Source organism: Lichenostomus cassidix, chromosome 2 (assembly GCF_008360975.1).
Source record: "Lichenostomus cassidix isolate B80296 chromosome 2, HeHo_3.0, whole genome shotgun sequence".
Lineage (NCBI taxonomy): Eukaryota > Metazoa > Chordata > Aves > Passeriformes > Meliphagidae > Lichenostomus > Lichenostomus cassidix.
Genome location: NC_139482.1, coordinates 90534437 through 90551394, shown reverse-complemented (window position 1 = coordinate 90551394; position 16958 = coordinate 90534437). Strand labels below are relative to the sequence as shown.

The 16958-nt window shown below is 39.9% G+C and overlaps 1 protein-coding gene across 1 annotated transcript in view; it reads right to left on the bottom strand.

The window, feature by feature from the left end:
• The window catches only part of CTNNAL1 (catenin alpha like 1), a 58471-nt gene that overhangs the window by 30270 nt on the left and 11243 nt on the right, over positions 1-16958 (bottom strand). The window contains exons 2-3 of the mRNA XM_085052330.1: positions 6534-6723; positions 218-405 (exon numbers count right to left, since the gene is read on the bottom strand). Of these exons, the coding sequence (XP_084908456.1) occupies positions 218-405; positions 6534-6723 (378 nt within the window). The remainder of the gene's footprint in view (positions 1-217; positions 406-6533; positions 6724-16958) is intronic.

Genomic DNA, 16958 nt, shown 5'->3' with positions numbered 1-16958 from the left:
CTGCAGTCACTGAAAATTGTTATTTTAATACTACTGACTTAGAGCCATCCCCTTTCAGATACCTGGTAGGTAAACATGTGCAAGACATTAATTTTTATCTCTATATTTTACAATAGAGAGAGACAGAGAGACAATGGAAACATCACATAATTTACCACCACTCTTTTTACTGACTGCAGGTATCAGTTAAACAAAACAGAAAAGAAGCTACAAATACCTTGTTTCTGGAAGTTATAATTTGCTTAATAACAATTCTGTCTGCTAACACCAGCACCTTTGTGACAGAAGAAAGCAACAACCTTGCAGCTTTTACCACACCCGTTTTGTCCGTAAAGATTGTTATGTGGCTATCAGATTCCGGATGATCCAAGCTTGCCACATCCGTAAGCTGGGCAATTGTTTCACCTAGAAGGAAAAAAAAAAATAAAGGACCTTTTCACATTTTCATACTTAGAAGAAAGGCACTAGAGTATTAAGCATTCTTCACTTTTACCTTTGAGAGATATGACAAATTCAGAGTTTTTGTCGCTAAGTTGTAGCAAAGAGCTGTAACTCTTTTTATTTCACTTCCTTCGACTGACTGTTGGTGGCACCCTCTCCACATTTAAATTTGGATAACTATGCACTGCTACCTTATTCTTCCATCTGTAACATACACTAATTTTCTTACAGTAATCTACAGATATTTGAAGGGGGAGCGATGGGTGAACTTGGGAAGTGTGGAGGGAGAAAACATTCATGGTAGGCATTTTTCTGATTTTAATAGCAAAAGCCAAACCAGTGTCCACTCTCACAGCATCAATCCACTGAAAGAGTGGGATGCAGTCAGGAAGAAAGAACTACAAATTCCCCTCCACTTTCCAAATTTCAGTCAGCATTCCCATAATTTATGGATTTCCTATTCTGTAGAAGCCTCCAGGTACAAATAATAAAGAGATTCCAAACAGTAACTTTATAACTTACAGGACTGAAGCTTTATAGTGAGACTACTGCACTTTACATTCAAAGGAGGGCCACTAGACAGGGCACTGTCAGAGACAGGAGAGGAAAAAAAAGACAAAGAAGCACTGATTTTCATTTCATCACTATCTTTTTATTCAACTTGCATTTAGTTTAACGAATAGTTAAATAGGCTTAATTGACTACTTTTATTTTTTATGCAGTTAAAAATTCTACATCCAATATAGCTAATGGATTTCCGTATCTGAGAAAGAAATGGAGACCCTATCCAATTAAATCTTCTGAAGTACCCTAGATAATAGTGTAATAGAGGAAAGACAGAGCAATTTGCTAGTCCATGACCAGAGAAGGGCTGCTGGGAGACCGAGCTCAGGCAAGCTCTGAGACATGATTTTTGTCAGCATGCAAGACAAGATGATCAACCTACAACTGACCTATAGATTGTCCTTGAAAATAAAATCTAGGAGATTTGATCAAATTCCTTATGACTCATCCTCAAAACCTCAATTTAGGTAATTCACCTAAGCCCGCAAAATACTCCAAAAGCCTGATAAAGCCAGTGCTCCCATATGAAGAAGCTGCATTATTCTGGTATTCCAGAAATACCACACACTATAGAACAAGGAAGGCTGGACAGTCCTTCAAACCAGAGAGCTCCACATTTCATAGTGATTATGTATAGACTTCTCTCCTCTGATAACTGTAATCCCTTGGGTTCTTAAGATGCCTAAGTAAGTATTGGATTACGGCAAGGAACTTCAGTACAATGGCTGGGACCAGACCAGTACTGAACTCTAGTACAGTCTGGGACAGTGAGTTCCACAGCTGAAGGGCCTGAAAATGAATAGAGGCAAGAGGAATTACAAAAGCACAGCTACAATTCAAAGAGTGAGAGATCAGTCAGACGTACTAAGAGTGAAGCTGTAGGACAAGTCTCCAGTCAGGCAAGGAAATAATTTAACAGCAAAACACACTGGCCATTGCCTTCTCCACAGTCCAGTTCATTTCAGTTCATGCCAGTCTCTAGCTGTTCACCTTTGTTAGCAGATTCATCTATTTCTTTGACCTCAAAACATCTGTGACAACATAAAATGCTGTAGAAACATACAGAGAACAATTAAAACAGATGCAAAGCTCTTTTCATAAGAAAGGATGCATCATCCCATTTTTTAAGCTATGGGATTCACCTAGTTGAAGATGAATCAAATAATACGTGAAGTATCTTGTCATACAAAGAGTTATCAGAGAACACTGAAAGACCTGCAACACCTGCCTGTCAAAAGCTCCAGACAGCCCTAGAAACTCAAGACTTCTGGTAGTAGAACAAAAGTTTCCTCCTCTGCCCGTAGATCTGCAACCGCAGGAACAAGAATTAAGCCTGGGGAGTAAGCTATGAGGAACAAGACCTGTTAGGGTAAAGAGATGGAGCTAGGGAAGCTGTACCCAGCTGGGTATACACCAGTCCACAAAACACATGTGAGCATGTCAAAGAAACAGTTCAGTGTCGCTGTAATTCTCCTATCGTGACTCAGAGATTGTGACAATTAGGTTATATTTCAAATGATAGAAAGACAACTGTCACATCCATCTTCAAGAAGGTTAACAAGAAAAATTCAGGCAATTGTGGGCTAGTCAGCCTCACATCAGCCTCCAGCATTATCACTAAAATAATCTTGGAAGCCATTACCACATGAAGCAGAAAAAAGGTAATCAGGAAGAGCCAGGACAGACCTGCCAGGGTGAATAGCCCCTTATTGATCTGAATGCCTTCTCTGATGAGATGACACTGTTTTTAAAAAAAGAAAGTAATGGATGCTCTGCATCTCAGCTTCAGCAAAGCCTCTGACATGATCTCCCACAGTATCCTTAAAACTTCCTCGAGAGATATGGACTAAGTGAACAAAGAGGTGGGTAGAAAATGAACCTGACTGTTGGGCTTGGGGACAGTGATAACTGGAACAAAGTCCAATGGGCAGTCACCTTCCAGAAGTGTCCCTCTAGGACTGACAGGAGTCATCAAAACTATTCCCTGGATGACAACTCAGCATGTTCAGCAAGTGTGAGAACAAAATCAAACTGGGTGAGTGTCTGATACTGTGGGAGGGCACTGCTGCTAGGCAGAGGGACAGAGAGAAAAAATGATCTGACAGAAAATCGGTGAAGTCCAACAAGGGCAGTAATACCACATCTGGGACAGGGTAACACCACTCAGCCCTACATGCTGAGATCAGATGGCAACAGGGAACCTTTGTGGGGAAAGACATGGTGGGGCTGGAAGAAAGCGAGTTGAACAGGAGTTAGCAATACTGGCAACTTGCACCTGGAGGGCTGCAGAAATGATTCTTGCCATCCTTTTGGCACTTGTGAGGCAGCATCTGGAGTACCATGTCCACTTCTGGGCTCCTCAGCACATCAGCTGACATAGTGGAGCAAGTGACATAAGGGGAAGGTTGAAGGGAGCGAGTTTGTTCTGCCTAAAGATGAGAATGCCAGCGGCAGAGTTTTCTGTGGTCTACATCTATCCCCACAGTGGGCAGGTATGGAGAGACACAGACAGACTGACCCCAGTATGCATGCTGATGGAACAAGACACAAGGAATCAGATGTAAGAAAATACTTTTGCCACAGCAAGGGTGGTCAAACACCCTTAAGTAAGGACACAAGAAAGAAGTAAGACACGGGAAGTGTACAAGAAATTGCATGATCTCCATTCTTGGGAGTCAAGATGTCCCTTACAACTTCAGTTATTCTGTGATTTCATTTACCCATTTAAATTTCCATTTTTCAGCCTTCTTAACTTAGCCCTCTCTATACTAAAATCAAACACAAAAATAGAGAGTTATTTATTGCTTTTATTTTACTCCATCTCTTCCTTTAGGGCTACGCAGTCAACTGGCAAAGAATACTGGAAATGTTATGACTCTAACTCATTCCTGACATGTGCTTTCTCTTTTAAATTAGCCAGTCTTTCCTAGTTTTAGAGAGAAAAAAAAAGATTAAAAAATCACAGATGGGCATCTAAAATGTGCTTAAGTAACATTCCACTACTATACTGTCACTGTAAACATTGACACAGTGCAAGAATAATGTTAGGCAAAATCTGCTACATGACCCTCTGCAGTGTTTTATGATTCTATTTTAAGTCAATCAAATTACAAGGTTTATTACAAGGAAATAGTCATAACAAGTCTGAAACACTTCAGATCACTGATTATACCCTTCACAAGAGACAGATACAACATCTGTCATCCTTCAAAGCCTCTGCAGGATATGCAATTGATTTAAAGACTCCCTACTTTTCTTAGAAACTGAGATGCTTAATGTTCTAAATCCTACTATGTTGAAATCTATCTTCTATGCCTAACAAAATCTCCATTTCTAAAACACAATCTAATTTTTTGGCTAAAAAGAAGTATGAACAGTTCTACCACATTCCCTGCCCTAAAGAGCAAGGTCTTTCTTTATGCCCTCAGAATATAGGATTCTTTTCTACAGGTCAATATTCATGGCTATAATCGCCCAGGAAATTTTTTTGGTTTGCTTGGGAACACCAAAGTAATTAAAAATGGCACTTGAGCAACAGAAACTGAGTTCAAAGGACATTTACCCATAAGAATTTATCTGCTCAAAGGACTGTGTTACTTTGCCCAACACTGAACAGTTCACCAAGATAATACTGGCACAAAAAAACTTCCATCAAACAAATAACCAGCAGCAAACATGCTTGCTATACTGAATTTCCCATGTAAGTTTTCAGCTAGATCTCAAACGCAGGGAACAACTGAGCCATGCCAAGGTAAACCTGAGGCTGACAGAAATGTAAACAGCCCATATCTTCACTCCTCTAGACTAAGGCTATTACTGCAGAACAGGAAATAAAACTTACAATACAAAAGAACTATAGTCTTTTGCTGGGATAAAACACCACAGACTATTTTTAGATTCTGAGCTCCTCCTGCATACATTGATAGGGAGAAAAAAAATACTTAACCACAGCATAACTAGCAAGTCAAGAAACAGAGATTCAGACTGCACTGCCCTTCTAGCAGCTGAGATAATCGATGTGAACTTTGGCAATTTTGGCTTGTCAGCATTTTACTTGGATCTCTGAAGAGAAAACACATGCTTCACATAACAAATGGAATGTTTTTAAATTAGGACACTTCTGTTTGCAGCCAAGTTTACTGGAGCGACGAGGAATTTTCAGTCTGAAGTTTATCCAGAATAGTCCCTCAAATCACAAGAACAATCATTCATCATCAGCATGTTTCTAGACATTGTGACTCATTGTTGAGGGATTTTCAGAGGATTTCTTACAGCACCATGCCCAATTTCTAAGCTTCTTTTTTTCCTTTTAATCACAAATAATAGTATGAACTGCATCCCTGAAGTTTGAGGCCAGAACAGTGATTCAGCAAGACATACACCAGTTAGGATAGCAAAGACAAGGTTTTTGGGATTCTGAGGTCTTTCTAAAGATAAAAAACCAAATACCCACCCAAGTCCACTATTTAACTTAACAGATCCGTTTGAAGTGCAGTAACCCACATCTTGGAGTAGAGAACTGCTCCATCCTCCAGTAATCAAGAGTGCATTAGTGTTGAAGGGTCATTTATTTGTCTCCACACCAAAGCTCAGGATTGTCTCCCTGAGGCCACAGTAAGTAGAAAGTCTGTCACACTTGGCACATCCACATGCTCAGACTGGGAAAGCTTCAAGTAGAATTTCCCATAATCCAAAGGTATTTGAAATTAAAAACAAAACCTTACCCCACTAACAACAAAAGGAACATTCTACTAGATGTCATCTAGAAGGCTTCACTGCAGATCTAAGAATATGTGTTTACTGAGGGCCACTGAAATATTATGCAAGGAATAGTACTTAGTATCTAGGAGAGTATTTTCTAGCAGACACTGACATTCTCTTACAGCATCAGAGGATGCTGTAACCTCCTATTTGCCTAGACAGAGTCTCCTGGGGGAAGGACAGTGACAGCAGGCCACTCAATCATCCACACTTCACATTCAATTCACACACACAGCAAGTTTGCAACAAAACTTGAATCCAACAAAAAGGCAAGCACAATATGATTTTCATTCTACTGAGGAGAGTCATCAGATGACTGATGTGAGTCATCTTACTGACTCCTGATGAAATATGGGTTGATACTGACCTTCATTCAGACATTCAGATTTAGAATGCAATGACCTCAACAGCATAACACTCAAATAACTTTAAATACTCCACTGTTTTAACTTGGCAGCAATAAACTCTAAGGTTGTATTCCCAACACTCTGCTCTTTGTCTGTAGTAACATCATAAAAAAAAGAGCAGTCAGGTAATTCCTTGTGGCAAATGATTCTATAAAAATCAAAGCCAACACACAATTCCATTCCCTATTTGTAAGATGACAGCAAATTAAGTAAGTGACAAAATTAGGTAACAGAGAAGGTCTTGAATGAACCAGCAGAGGAAGGTTAAGCAATTAAATAATAAAGTTCTTACATTATGCCTGACACTAAAAATAGTGTGCCAAAAATGGCACAAGTACAATTCCATGAGTAACTACATACCTGCTCTCCTTGCCTCGATGCAAGCAACACTCATTTCCTCCTTCAATTCATGGTTTTCGTTGGCTATGGCTTCACCCACAGTAACAAATCTCCCAACTGCCAGGTTAACAGCTTGGCCCACTCGCTGAATTGCTTGCAGAGTCTTGTCTGAACGCTTTGGTTTATCCTTATGATTAATAAGAGTAGTTATCTGCAAACAAGCACAGTTATTTATTACAACATTAACTTTAGTATTAAAGGCAAGTTTTGAATTGAACTCAGTAATAGTTCAATAATATAATAAAATTTAGTGTTGTGCTGTGTCACAAGGTATCATTTAACTTCTCATAAAATGAAAAAAAATTTGGAGTACAATTAAGGTTGCTCATCTGCTGTGATCTCAGTTTATCTCAAATGAACAGATGGATTTTTATTTTTCTTCCCCTCCCATTTGCAGTACTAAAACAAGCTGCCCTTTCACACTACAGGCACAGCCCTTCCCCCACCAAAATATCCACCATACTCAAATATCCTCAATTACATGTTTCCTAGAATTTAGAGAAAGGTTGCCATTTAGATACAAGTTATCAGTAAAACAATTTGTGAGGACATTCCTATTTTGAACTCCTGACTTGGCTTTTCTGTCCACTACACAGCACCATACATTCCCTCTTGGATCACATGGATTGGAGATCTGCACATTTTCCCCTCACAGAAGAGAAAGGCAGGATTGTAGAAGCAGCTTCTCAACATCTTCTCACTATTCTTAGCATCAGGTAAATATGAGAACAGTGTGCAATCCTGCCACTCCCAATTAACTATCAACCCAAATTAACTATCAACTGCATTACAAACATGAGCTTTACATTTTTGCTACAACAACTATTTTCTAGTGAGAAGCAAGACAGAAGTTGACCTCTGTAGTTTCAGACATCCTAAACCAGCATAAAAGCCCAACAAAGATAGTCCTGCCTGTCCTTGTCTTCCACTCTCATGTTTGCAACGAATTTATCTGATGTGGGTTAAACCTGTGTTGTGGGGAAGGTGACGCTTATTATTTTAGTTTTCCCTATAATCAGGTCCCCAGTCTGGTTCACTGCATAGCTTCATGAATAATTTTGGTGGCAAAAGGGAAACAATACAGCCTGGAGAAAGAAAGATGGGCAGAAGTGCTCCTTTCAGCAACAGAATGGTTTAAAATGCCCACAGAACTCCACTGTAAGCCACATCCCCAGGAGCTCAAAGATGTCTGTTGAGAGAATCTCAGCACTGAACATCCCAGCTATATCAGCTTGATCACAGATGTCTTTGCTACTCCTCAAAAAAACATAAATCATCATTCACTCATATATTCTCCTACCAGTCAAGCCTCTGGGGGGACAAGAACATACAAGCTGCACCTGTAATGCTCACTTCAGATTCAAGGACATAGCAGGAAGCAGTATAGGAATTGTTCTGCTTTGTGGTTTGATCAATGCCCAAGGTTTCCCCTTCAGACATCAGAGAGTTGTCTTTCTGGAGAAAAAAAAAGTGGTGTTGTTTAACACCTTGCTGAGGCTGGTTTGGAATGCCAGGAGCTGGTTTAGCCAAGTTTCCAGTATTAAAGTCTTTGCAATGGAAAATGTCAACACTTTACAGAGAGCACTGTGCACACACACACACACAAAAAAAAAAAAAAAAAAAAAAAAAAAAAAAGAAAAAAGAGAGAGAGAAAGGAAGTCAAAAAAACCTAAGAACAGTGCTGCCCAACAGAAGAACTGCTATTAGAATGGAAGAATATTTTGTTCTGGTACAAGCATCAGTACAGAAATGCTCTGTCTGCCCACTGCCTTCTTATAGATGCCCTACTTTTCCAACTTGTACCTAAGCCACAGGGTCTGAAGGACCCTGAAAGTGAATACACTTTCTGTGTTGTACTCATGCAATAAATCTGTCCCTTTAAGAGTCCCCTGGATCACCAAACTTCAACTCCCAAGCCTATGAACCACAGATGCCTTTTCAGTGAAAAGATCTTCTTACAATTAAAATAGGGCTCTACTAGAGAATAAATTGAGGAAACATCTGAACATCTTCAAGTTCAGTTTAGATGAGGAGTGACATTCCTCAAAACACACAACTACCACCATTTCAATGGAAATTGAGACCAACATGAAAATAATAGTAAAAATAACTGCACTATGAAACTCTCCTGAATTCTTGCATTGTAGATACTTCAGGTATATAGAATTAACAAATACCCATAAGTAGCTAATCTAACAGTGCCAGCTGGTGAATTCTTGAATATGCATGGCTAGCAAGCCAACTGAGAGCATTAGTTCAAATGCTGAGGAAAACCTACTTGATAGAGGGTCACAACTTTGTTTCTTCAACTGGTTTTTAAGCAAAAAGCAACCCAGTGCTGGGTTAATATTACATTCATACAGTCATTGACTTCTCAGAAGTATATATAAAATAACACTGGCCTAACACAGAACGCAAGTTTACATACTGGCTGCAAGTTTACCTCCCACAGCATTTTACACCAGTAAAAGTTTAAACATGTTCTGTATAGCCCTGAAAAAAAATGCATATGCAAATAACACTGCAGAGTGAAAGGAATCCCACTGTCTCTTACAAATCATCAAGGGCATTTATTTTAATTCCCATGTTACTGCAGAGGTATGCAAATAATAAAAATCATGAAGATATCACAGCTTAAATTGCTTTATTAAAGTCTTACAAAACACTCTCAGGAACGCAAGTGCCTTTTACATTTCTATCATTTCTTTAGCATTGCCTTCAGAGAGCACCATAATTTTTGCAGAAAAAAGCAAGCCCTCTACTCCCCCCCCCACCTCAAAGTTAAGCAAGAACCAGCAGCTGTTTTGACAGGTCCATCACCAATGTCACCTTAACCTCATGAACAAGCCTAAATACAAAGTCTTGCACTGGAGCTCAGACAATACCCAGTACCAATGCAGGCTGGGGGCTGAATGGATTGAGAATAGCCCAGCAGAAAATGACTCGGGGGTACTGGTGCAAGAAAAATTGGAAGTGAGTCAACAACGTGCTCGTATCCTGGGCTGTATCAAAAGCAGTGCAGCCAGCAGGCTGAGGGAAGGGATTTTGTCCCTCTGCTCTGCTCTGCTCTGGTAAGACCCCATCTAGAGTGGGGTGTACAGCTCTGGGGTCCCCAACACAAGAAGGACATGGACCTGTTGAAGACAGTTCAGAGGAGGGCCATGAAGATGGTCAGAGAGGGATGGAACACCTCTACTATGAAGGCAAGCTGGGAGAGCTGGGGTGGTTCAGCCTGCAAAAGGCTCCAGGGAGACCTTATAGTGGCCTTTTAACATATAACAGTAGCTTAGAAGAAGATTAAGAAAGACTTTTTACCAAGGCTCGTAGTGACAGCAGAGAGGTCAATAGTTTTAAACTGCAAGAGGATAGATTCTGATTGGACTTAAAGAGGGAATTTTTTACCATGAAGGTGGTGAGGCACTGGAAGAACTTCCCCGAGCTATGGAAGCCCCATCATTTTACGAGTTCAAGGCCAGGTAGTTTGAACAACCTGGGGTTTTGATGGGGCTTTGAAAAACCTGGTCTAGTTGAAGGTATCCTGGCCAATGGCAGGGGGGTAGAACTAGATGGTCTTGAAAGGTTCCTTTTAACCCAAACCATTCTCTGATTCTCTGCCCTACTGTAGACTTGAATAGCTTGTATATGAAGATTAAACTCAGCCTACAGTTATACACAGCAGCTGGAGCTTTGACAATACCACCTGGAATAATGAACTCTTAGCTGGATAATGTAATTTCTTCTCAGACTGGCTTAGGGCCACTATAGTAATTATCTTAACATCGGAATTGAGGGAAGTTTGTTGAGCTCCATGGGTTTTTTTTTTTTTAAGATAAGTCAAAAAACTGTATGGATTGACAGTTAAAAACAACCATTGTGACAGAATCAAAACAGAAATTGGTCAAGAAGTTTGAAACATCACCACAAACAGCTTCATGTAACACCTCTTTTAAGTGTGATCAACATTATGTAGCAAATGCAGCCTGTACTGGTATCAGATTTGCAAAGGATGTTTGCTATAAAAAACTAAGTAACAAACAGCCCTGAAATAGGAGTAGGTAGGTCATGATAAAAGAAAGAGATAGAGAAAGATATGAAATATAGATCAGTTAAAGAAAAAAGGGCTGGGTTTGGTTTTAGCAACATGAGTTACACATAAAACAAATGCAAAATGCTTAATAATGTCAAAGGCATGAGGAAAGCTGTTCAGATATAGATGGACTTCTCATAACCTGCCACCTGCAGAAAACATTGCTGTATGAACAAAGAGATTTCTCAGAATTAGGCATTCCCATTCCCTCGCAGAGTGTTGAGAGTGACAGGTACATCCTCCATGTCAAATGAAGTTTTGAAAAAGCAGAGGTAATAACTGCAGTTTGGGATTCTTTTCAAGACTTAATTAAGCTTGTAATTAACAGTCAGGGTTAAAAAAAAATAAGATCTTAACTTATCAAGGAGAGGAATTTCACTAGTACTTTAAGTGACAAACTGAAGGCAACTGGGATGCTAAAAAGCAGTGCAAGGATTATTTAACCAGTTCAGCACACAATAATAATTTGCTTAAGAACACAAATACAGTAGTAAGCATTAAAAGGCTAGTAAGAAAGGCTTCTAAAATAAAGAACAAGCAAAGGTTTTGCTCCTGACTTAAAAAAAAATTAAAACAAAGACGAAAAAGTTAAATAGAGAAAAGGAAGGACCCAGAAGAAACCTAACAAGGAATTTTCTCCCCAACAACCAACCAACCAAAGAAACCCTAAGAGCCTATAAAACACTTGCAGCATTTAAGATACTTCAGATTACAAGAAACTGCTTTTCCCCTGGTGTCCATCTAGTTGCAAGCAGACTATAACTATTATCAGTGCATTTTAATTTCTTTTCTTAAATGAAGAAAACCCTGTGAGTTCAAGAACAAAATCGAAGACCTCCCTTAAGCTTAATACCTCTTAAATATTTAATTTGTTGTATTCTGATCATGTATTACCCAGTCATCAACATCTGTGGTGTTTGGACAGGAGTTAGCAGCTGAAAAGATTACCTGCAAGTCTCTTTGAACAAGAGCAATACATTACATGCTGTTTACTTAAGGATTTACTGATCAGGTCTTAGAAAGGAAATAGTCCTTTTCATGGTACTCACCCTCTGTTTAATGTGAGCTCTTACACTATTTCCATGGAATGTTTCTCGGAGATTTGAGACAATCAGTTTAGGGAGTGTACAGTCTCAAGAATCTGTCAGCTACAATCCTTTGTCACTTGTTATGAGAAGCCATAGAAAAATAATGGCCTTTTCTCAAGCACTTTACCAAAACTAACAGATATAGCCATAATGTATCAAGATGTACTTCATATTTAAGGAAACAAGCTCAGTTGTGGCAATTTTTGAGCAGCTGTTTTCAGATTTTTGAGGGCCTTCAGATACTGACATTTAAGTCATTATATGCTTCATATTCAGGAAGCATCATGACAGTACGCTTAGCTAAAAATATTCTAATGTCTATTTATTGTCAGTGTAATTAAGTCTTGCATGACAGAATTAAGTGATACTTAAGAGACAGGGTTTCAGGAAGTATTTATAGACAGCTATAAATAAAACCGGAGGAAACATAGCTATTTCACAGCTCCTGGTACAAACACATGAGTTAAACTGACGAGTCATGTTGGAAGATACCCTGCCCACCTCCCTCCCTGGGAAAGTACCCACACTGTAGACAGGATGATTTAGACTCATAAGAGTAGTATTTGTTACTGCCCCTTATGTGACCCTGTCTGGATGCCAGGTGCTCACCAAAGCCACTCTATCACTCCCCTCCTCAGTAGGAAAAGGGAGAGAAAATATAATAAAAGGCTTGTGGGCTGAGATAAGGCAGGGAAGAGATCACTCACCTGTTACCGTCATGGGCTAAATAGCCTCTGTTTGGGGAAATTAAATGAGTTTATTACCAATCAAATCAGAGTAGTATTATAAGAAGTAAAACAAATCTTAAAAATACCTTCCCTCTACCCCTCCCTCCTGGCCTTAACTTTACTCCTGATTCTCTACGTCCTTTCCCCCAGCAGCACAAGAAGACAGGGAATGGGGACTGTGGTCAGTTCATCACATGCTATTTCTGCTGCTGCTTCTTTCTCATTAAGAGATTTCCTTCCCTTGCTACAGCATGAGGTCTCTGCTATGGAATACAGTCCTCCATGAACTTCTCCAACATGAATCCTTCACATGGGCTGCAGTTCCTCATGAACTGCTCCAGCTCCCATGGAGAGCAGTCCTTCTGGAACAAGCTGCTCCAGCATGGGTTCTCCTTGGGATCACAAGTCCTGTCAGGAAACCTGCTCCAGCATCAGCTCATCTTTGCAAGGGCACAGGTCCTGCAAGCAGCCACTCCAGCACAGGCTTCTCATGGTGTCACAGACTCCTTTAGACATCCATCTACTCTAGCATGGGGTCCTCCATGGGCTGCAGGTGGATCTCTGCATCCCTGCAAACCTCCATGGGTTGCAGGGGCACAACTGCCTCCCCATGGTCTGTACCATGAGCTGCAGGGGAATCTCTAGTCCTGCAACTGGAGCACTGACTTTGCTGTCTGCAGAGTTGTTTGTCCATATTATCACTCCTCTCTTCTCTGGCTGCAATTACTTCTGCACACTATCTTTTCCCTCCTCTTAAATACATTATCCCAGAGGTGCTACTGCCACCCCTGACTGTCTCAGCCTTGGCCAGCAGTGGGTCCATCGTGGAGCCATCTGGCATTGGCCCTGTCAGACATGGGGGAAACTTCTGGCAGCTCCTCACAAAAGCCAGCCTTGCAGCCTCCCCACTACCAAAACCTTGCCACACAAACCTAACGCACTCCTGTTCAGCCTGGAAAAGAGAAGGCTTCGAGTGACCTCTTTGTGGCTTTCCAGTGTCTGAAGGGAGCCTACAGGAAAGATGGAGAGTGTCTATTACAAGGGGATGTAGTGACAGCACAAGGGGGAATGGCTTCAAACTGAAAGAGAGTCTGTTTAGATTAGATATTAGGAAAAAAAATTTTTACTCTCAGGATGGTGAGGCACTGGAACAGGTTGACCAGAGAAGAGGATACCCTATCCCTGGAAGTGTTTGAGGCCAGGTTGGAAGGGGCCCTGAGCAACCTGCTCTAATGAAAGGTGTCCCTGCCCTTGGCAGGGGGGGCTAGAACTAGATGACATTCAAGGTCCCTTCCATCCCAGGCCATTGATTCTTTAATTCTATATTGATCAGCTGTCCTGCTAGAAAAAATTCAAGATGTTGTCTCTACGCAGTGAGGATTATCTACCTTGGAGTAACAGCTCCTCTTCCATTTTGTGTATTTTCTGCTTTCTACCTTCCATTAACTTCATAACAGTAGAAAATTTGTTTCTGAGAAAAGAAAGTAATACCAGGAATGAAAAGCCTTTGCTAAGAAAATGTAATAGCACTGCATACTGGGAAAGAAGTTACAAACTCCTACAAGAAGAGTGCTGTAAGGTAAATTTAGTTGTATTTAATATGCCATGTAGAAATCTTAGTCAAAAAGGCCTTTCCCACACTGCTTGTACTTTCATTAGTTCATCTTGAGTTTGAGGGCAGAGAGGAACTTCTAATATTACATTTTAGGTAGTGTCTCTTATTAGGTCTTGTGTACTCCTTGAGGACAATCAGGTCTTCAGACTCATTTAGCCAGCCAGCAGCACACGTTGTTCCAACACCCTCACCTGCTACAGAATACAGCCATGCATCAGAGAGTGGAGAAGCAGCAGCTGGCATTTGACATCCTGTCCATAAGGGCTACAAGCAGAACTGTCACACAGACTTCTCATCACAAGAGGAGCCTCAGGGATCTTAGGAAGTGAACAAAGACTACCTGCTTACCTGTCCCAGAAGACAAAAGTCTGTTAAGATTAGATGCCTGTCCAGGCACTAATGAAAATCTTAAGCATTTGTACAGTTTCAAGCACTAAAATATTTTGTAAAAGTACAGCCAGTGTGTGCATTTTCAGAATTGGAAAGCCTTATCTTTCTACTCATATTTAATTTTGTAGAAAAATTCAACACGAACTTTGCAGAAGATCAATTTTGAAAGTTTTCAAAGGCTGGAAAAGACTAACCAAAATGAAATTCAACTGCACTAAGTGCTAATGCACTAGTTAACTGTAAGAATCCATATTCTATTTATCCTGAAAATATTATTTGAGACAATTGCCCTTCTTGTATGGACAGTTGAACTACATCAGTTTGTTATTATTCAACAGGGCAATCAACCCCTTCTTGCAGAAGTCACACAGACCTCAACACATCATTCAGGATGCTAAGTCAACACTTTTCAGACAGTTTCCATGAAGTGGTGTGATCCAGCTACTCCCTATTTATGAATTTTCATCACAGACCCTGGATAGGACCCCCTGAATTTTCACCCAGACTGGTGTCTATAAGAGCAGTACAAATGCACTGCATATCCAAGACTGCTGAGTACTGTTAGACTTTTGGCATTGAGACTGCTGCATTTGTACCTTTACCTGGAGACTTGTTAAAAGTATCTTCTCACTGGTTTTATACACATCTTTCATAAAAACCTTCAGGGAAGCAAATTAAATAAACAACTTTAACAACCTGTAGGCTGGTTCACTTATCTGTGAGCAAATGCTAACATGCTCAGTGGAGCCTCAGGCAATCTTTCATACATAGTGTCTAACAAGCTGGTAAGCCACCTCCGAAAAGGATGAAGGAACAATCCATGACCTGCAGTGACAAGCAGGAGCTGCCAAGCAATACAAGAACAGCCCTACTAAATCGGATCACTGGTGTACCTAACCTAGTATCTTATATCCCACAGTACTCAACATGCTTGCCTAGAAAAGATCATGAGAGTAAAATAAGCAAATGCAACATGAGCTGTAATGCAGTTGCAACCAGATTTTCTGCTGGTTAGCTACAAATTGTAAATTTAATTTTAAAACACTGCAATACCTAATTGTGCGCTTCTCAGAAGCACAATAGCTTCAGCAGACAGGAATACTATCTGGAAGGGGTGAAAACAGTCCTCTTCACCTACTTCATATGTACACTTCAAAATATACTCTTTGTAAAGTTCACCAGGAAAGACAAGAGTACACAACTTCAAATTCAAATACACACCTCAGATTATTAGCACCATTGCTATGTACTTGTTAGACATTCTTGGAATTCTTAAGAGATCAAAAGAAAGGATTCAGCTCAGAGCAAGACTCACTATAGTAGTGAATAACCTTTCCTTGTGCTGAATGCATTCCTAGAAAACCAAGGAACTTTTAAATTTCAAGTTCCAAACCAAACATCATTGAGAAAATTATTAGCCAAAATGTGATATAGATGAACTTGTTCAAATATGGTGCAGCAATTTGATGACACCAATTTATTTCCTCCAGTGTGGGTTATTTTGGGTTTGGGGATTTGCGTGGTGCATTTGGAGGTTTTCTGGTTTGTTTTACTGGTTCTTTTGTTTTGGTTTTTTTTTTTTCCAAAGCAGTAAGAACTCTGAAAACTTCAAGACATTTTTTTTCTGTGGGATTAAATTATTTCCAATTTATTCTTTTTTCTTTACTTTTTTTTTTTTCAAAGTTATGAAAAGGAATATCAGAGGGGGGAAAAAAAAGGAAAGAACACAGCTCACTATTCTTGCAGCCTGTGGATTCTTAGATATTATGTAGAAGATTGAAATACTTTAATAATGTTATTAAAATACCCTACTGTAGAGGAGAAATATGCTTTCTTTTTAATGTTCACTTTTCACAGACTCCTTAAACTCAGGGATCCCCACTGATCTGCAAAGGTGAAGCAGAAAAGCACACAAAAACTGACCTGCACTGCTGCTATCCCTTCCTCTTTTTTCCACACATGGAAGAGGAAACTGATCACTGGAAAACCTTCAGTGAGGCTTGACTGATGATCAGATAGCTTGTTTACTCTTATTGCCACATGCTGTACAAGTCAGAGGAGTGCCCCATCTCCCACCCAAAAAAGGTGTTTTCAGAAATTCTATAGGAATGAGTGACCATGATAAAGATCTTCATTTTCAGACCATTCCAGTTCAAGCTTTCTTCTCTTTTTAAAGAGACATATGCAAATTCCCAGACTGAAGGTGGCACCCAAATTTGTATCTTTGAGCAACTTGACATGAGTTGGCAAAGATAGTTTTCCAAACAAGGTCCAACTTAACTTCTTCTGATTACACAATTTGTGCTTCAACAAGTACACTGGACATCATAAAATATGCATTTACCCACTATAAAATGTGTCCAGAAATAAAACTTGCTTTCTAACTCAACTGCTGTCTTGAAGTTTGCTGAAATGCACCAATTCACTAGAAAAGGTAAGCATAAGCTAGTAGACAAAATAGCTGGGTTTCAGGGCATA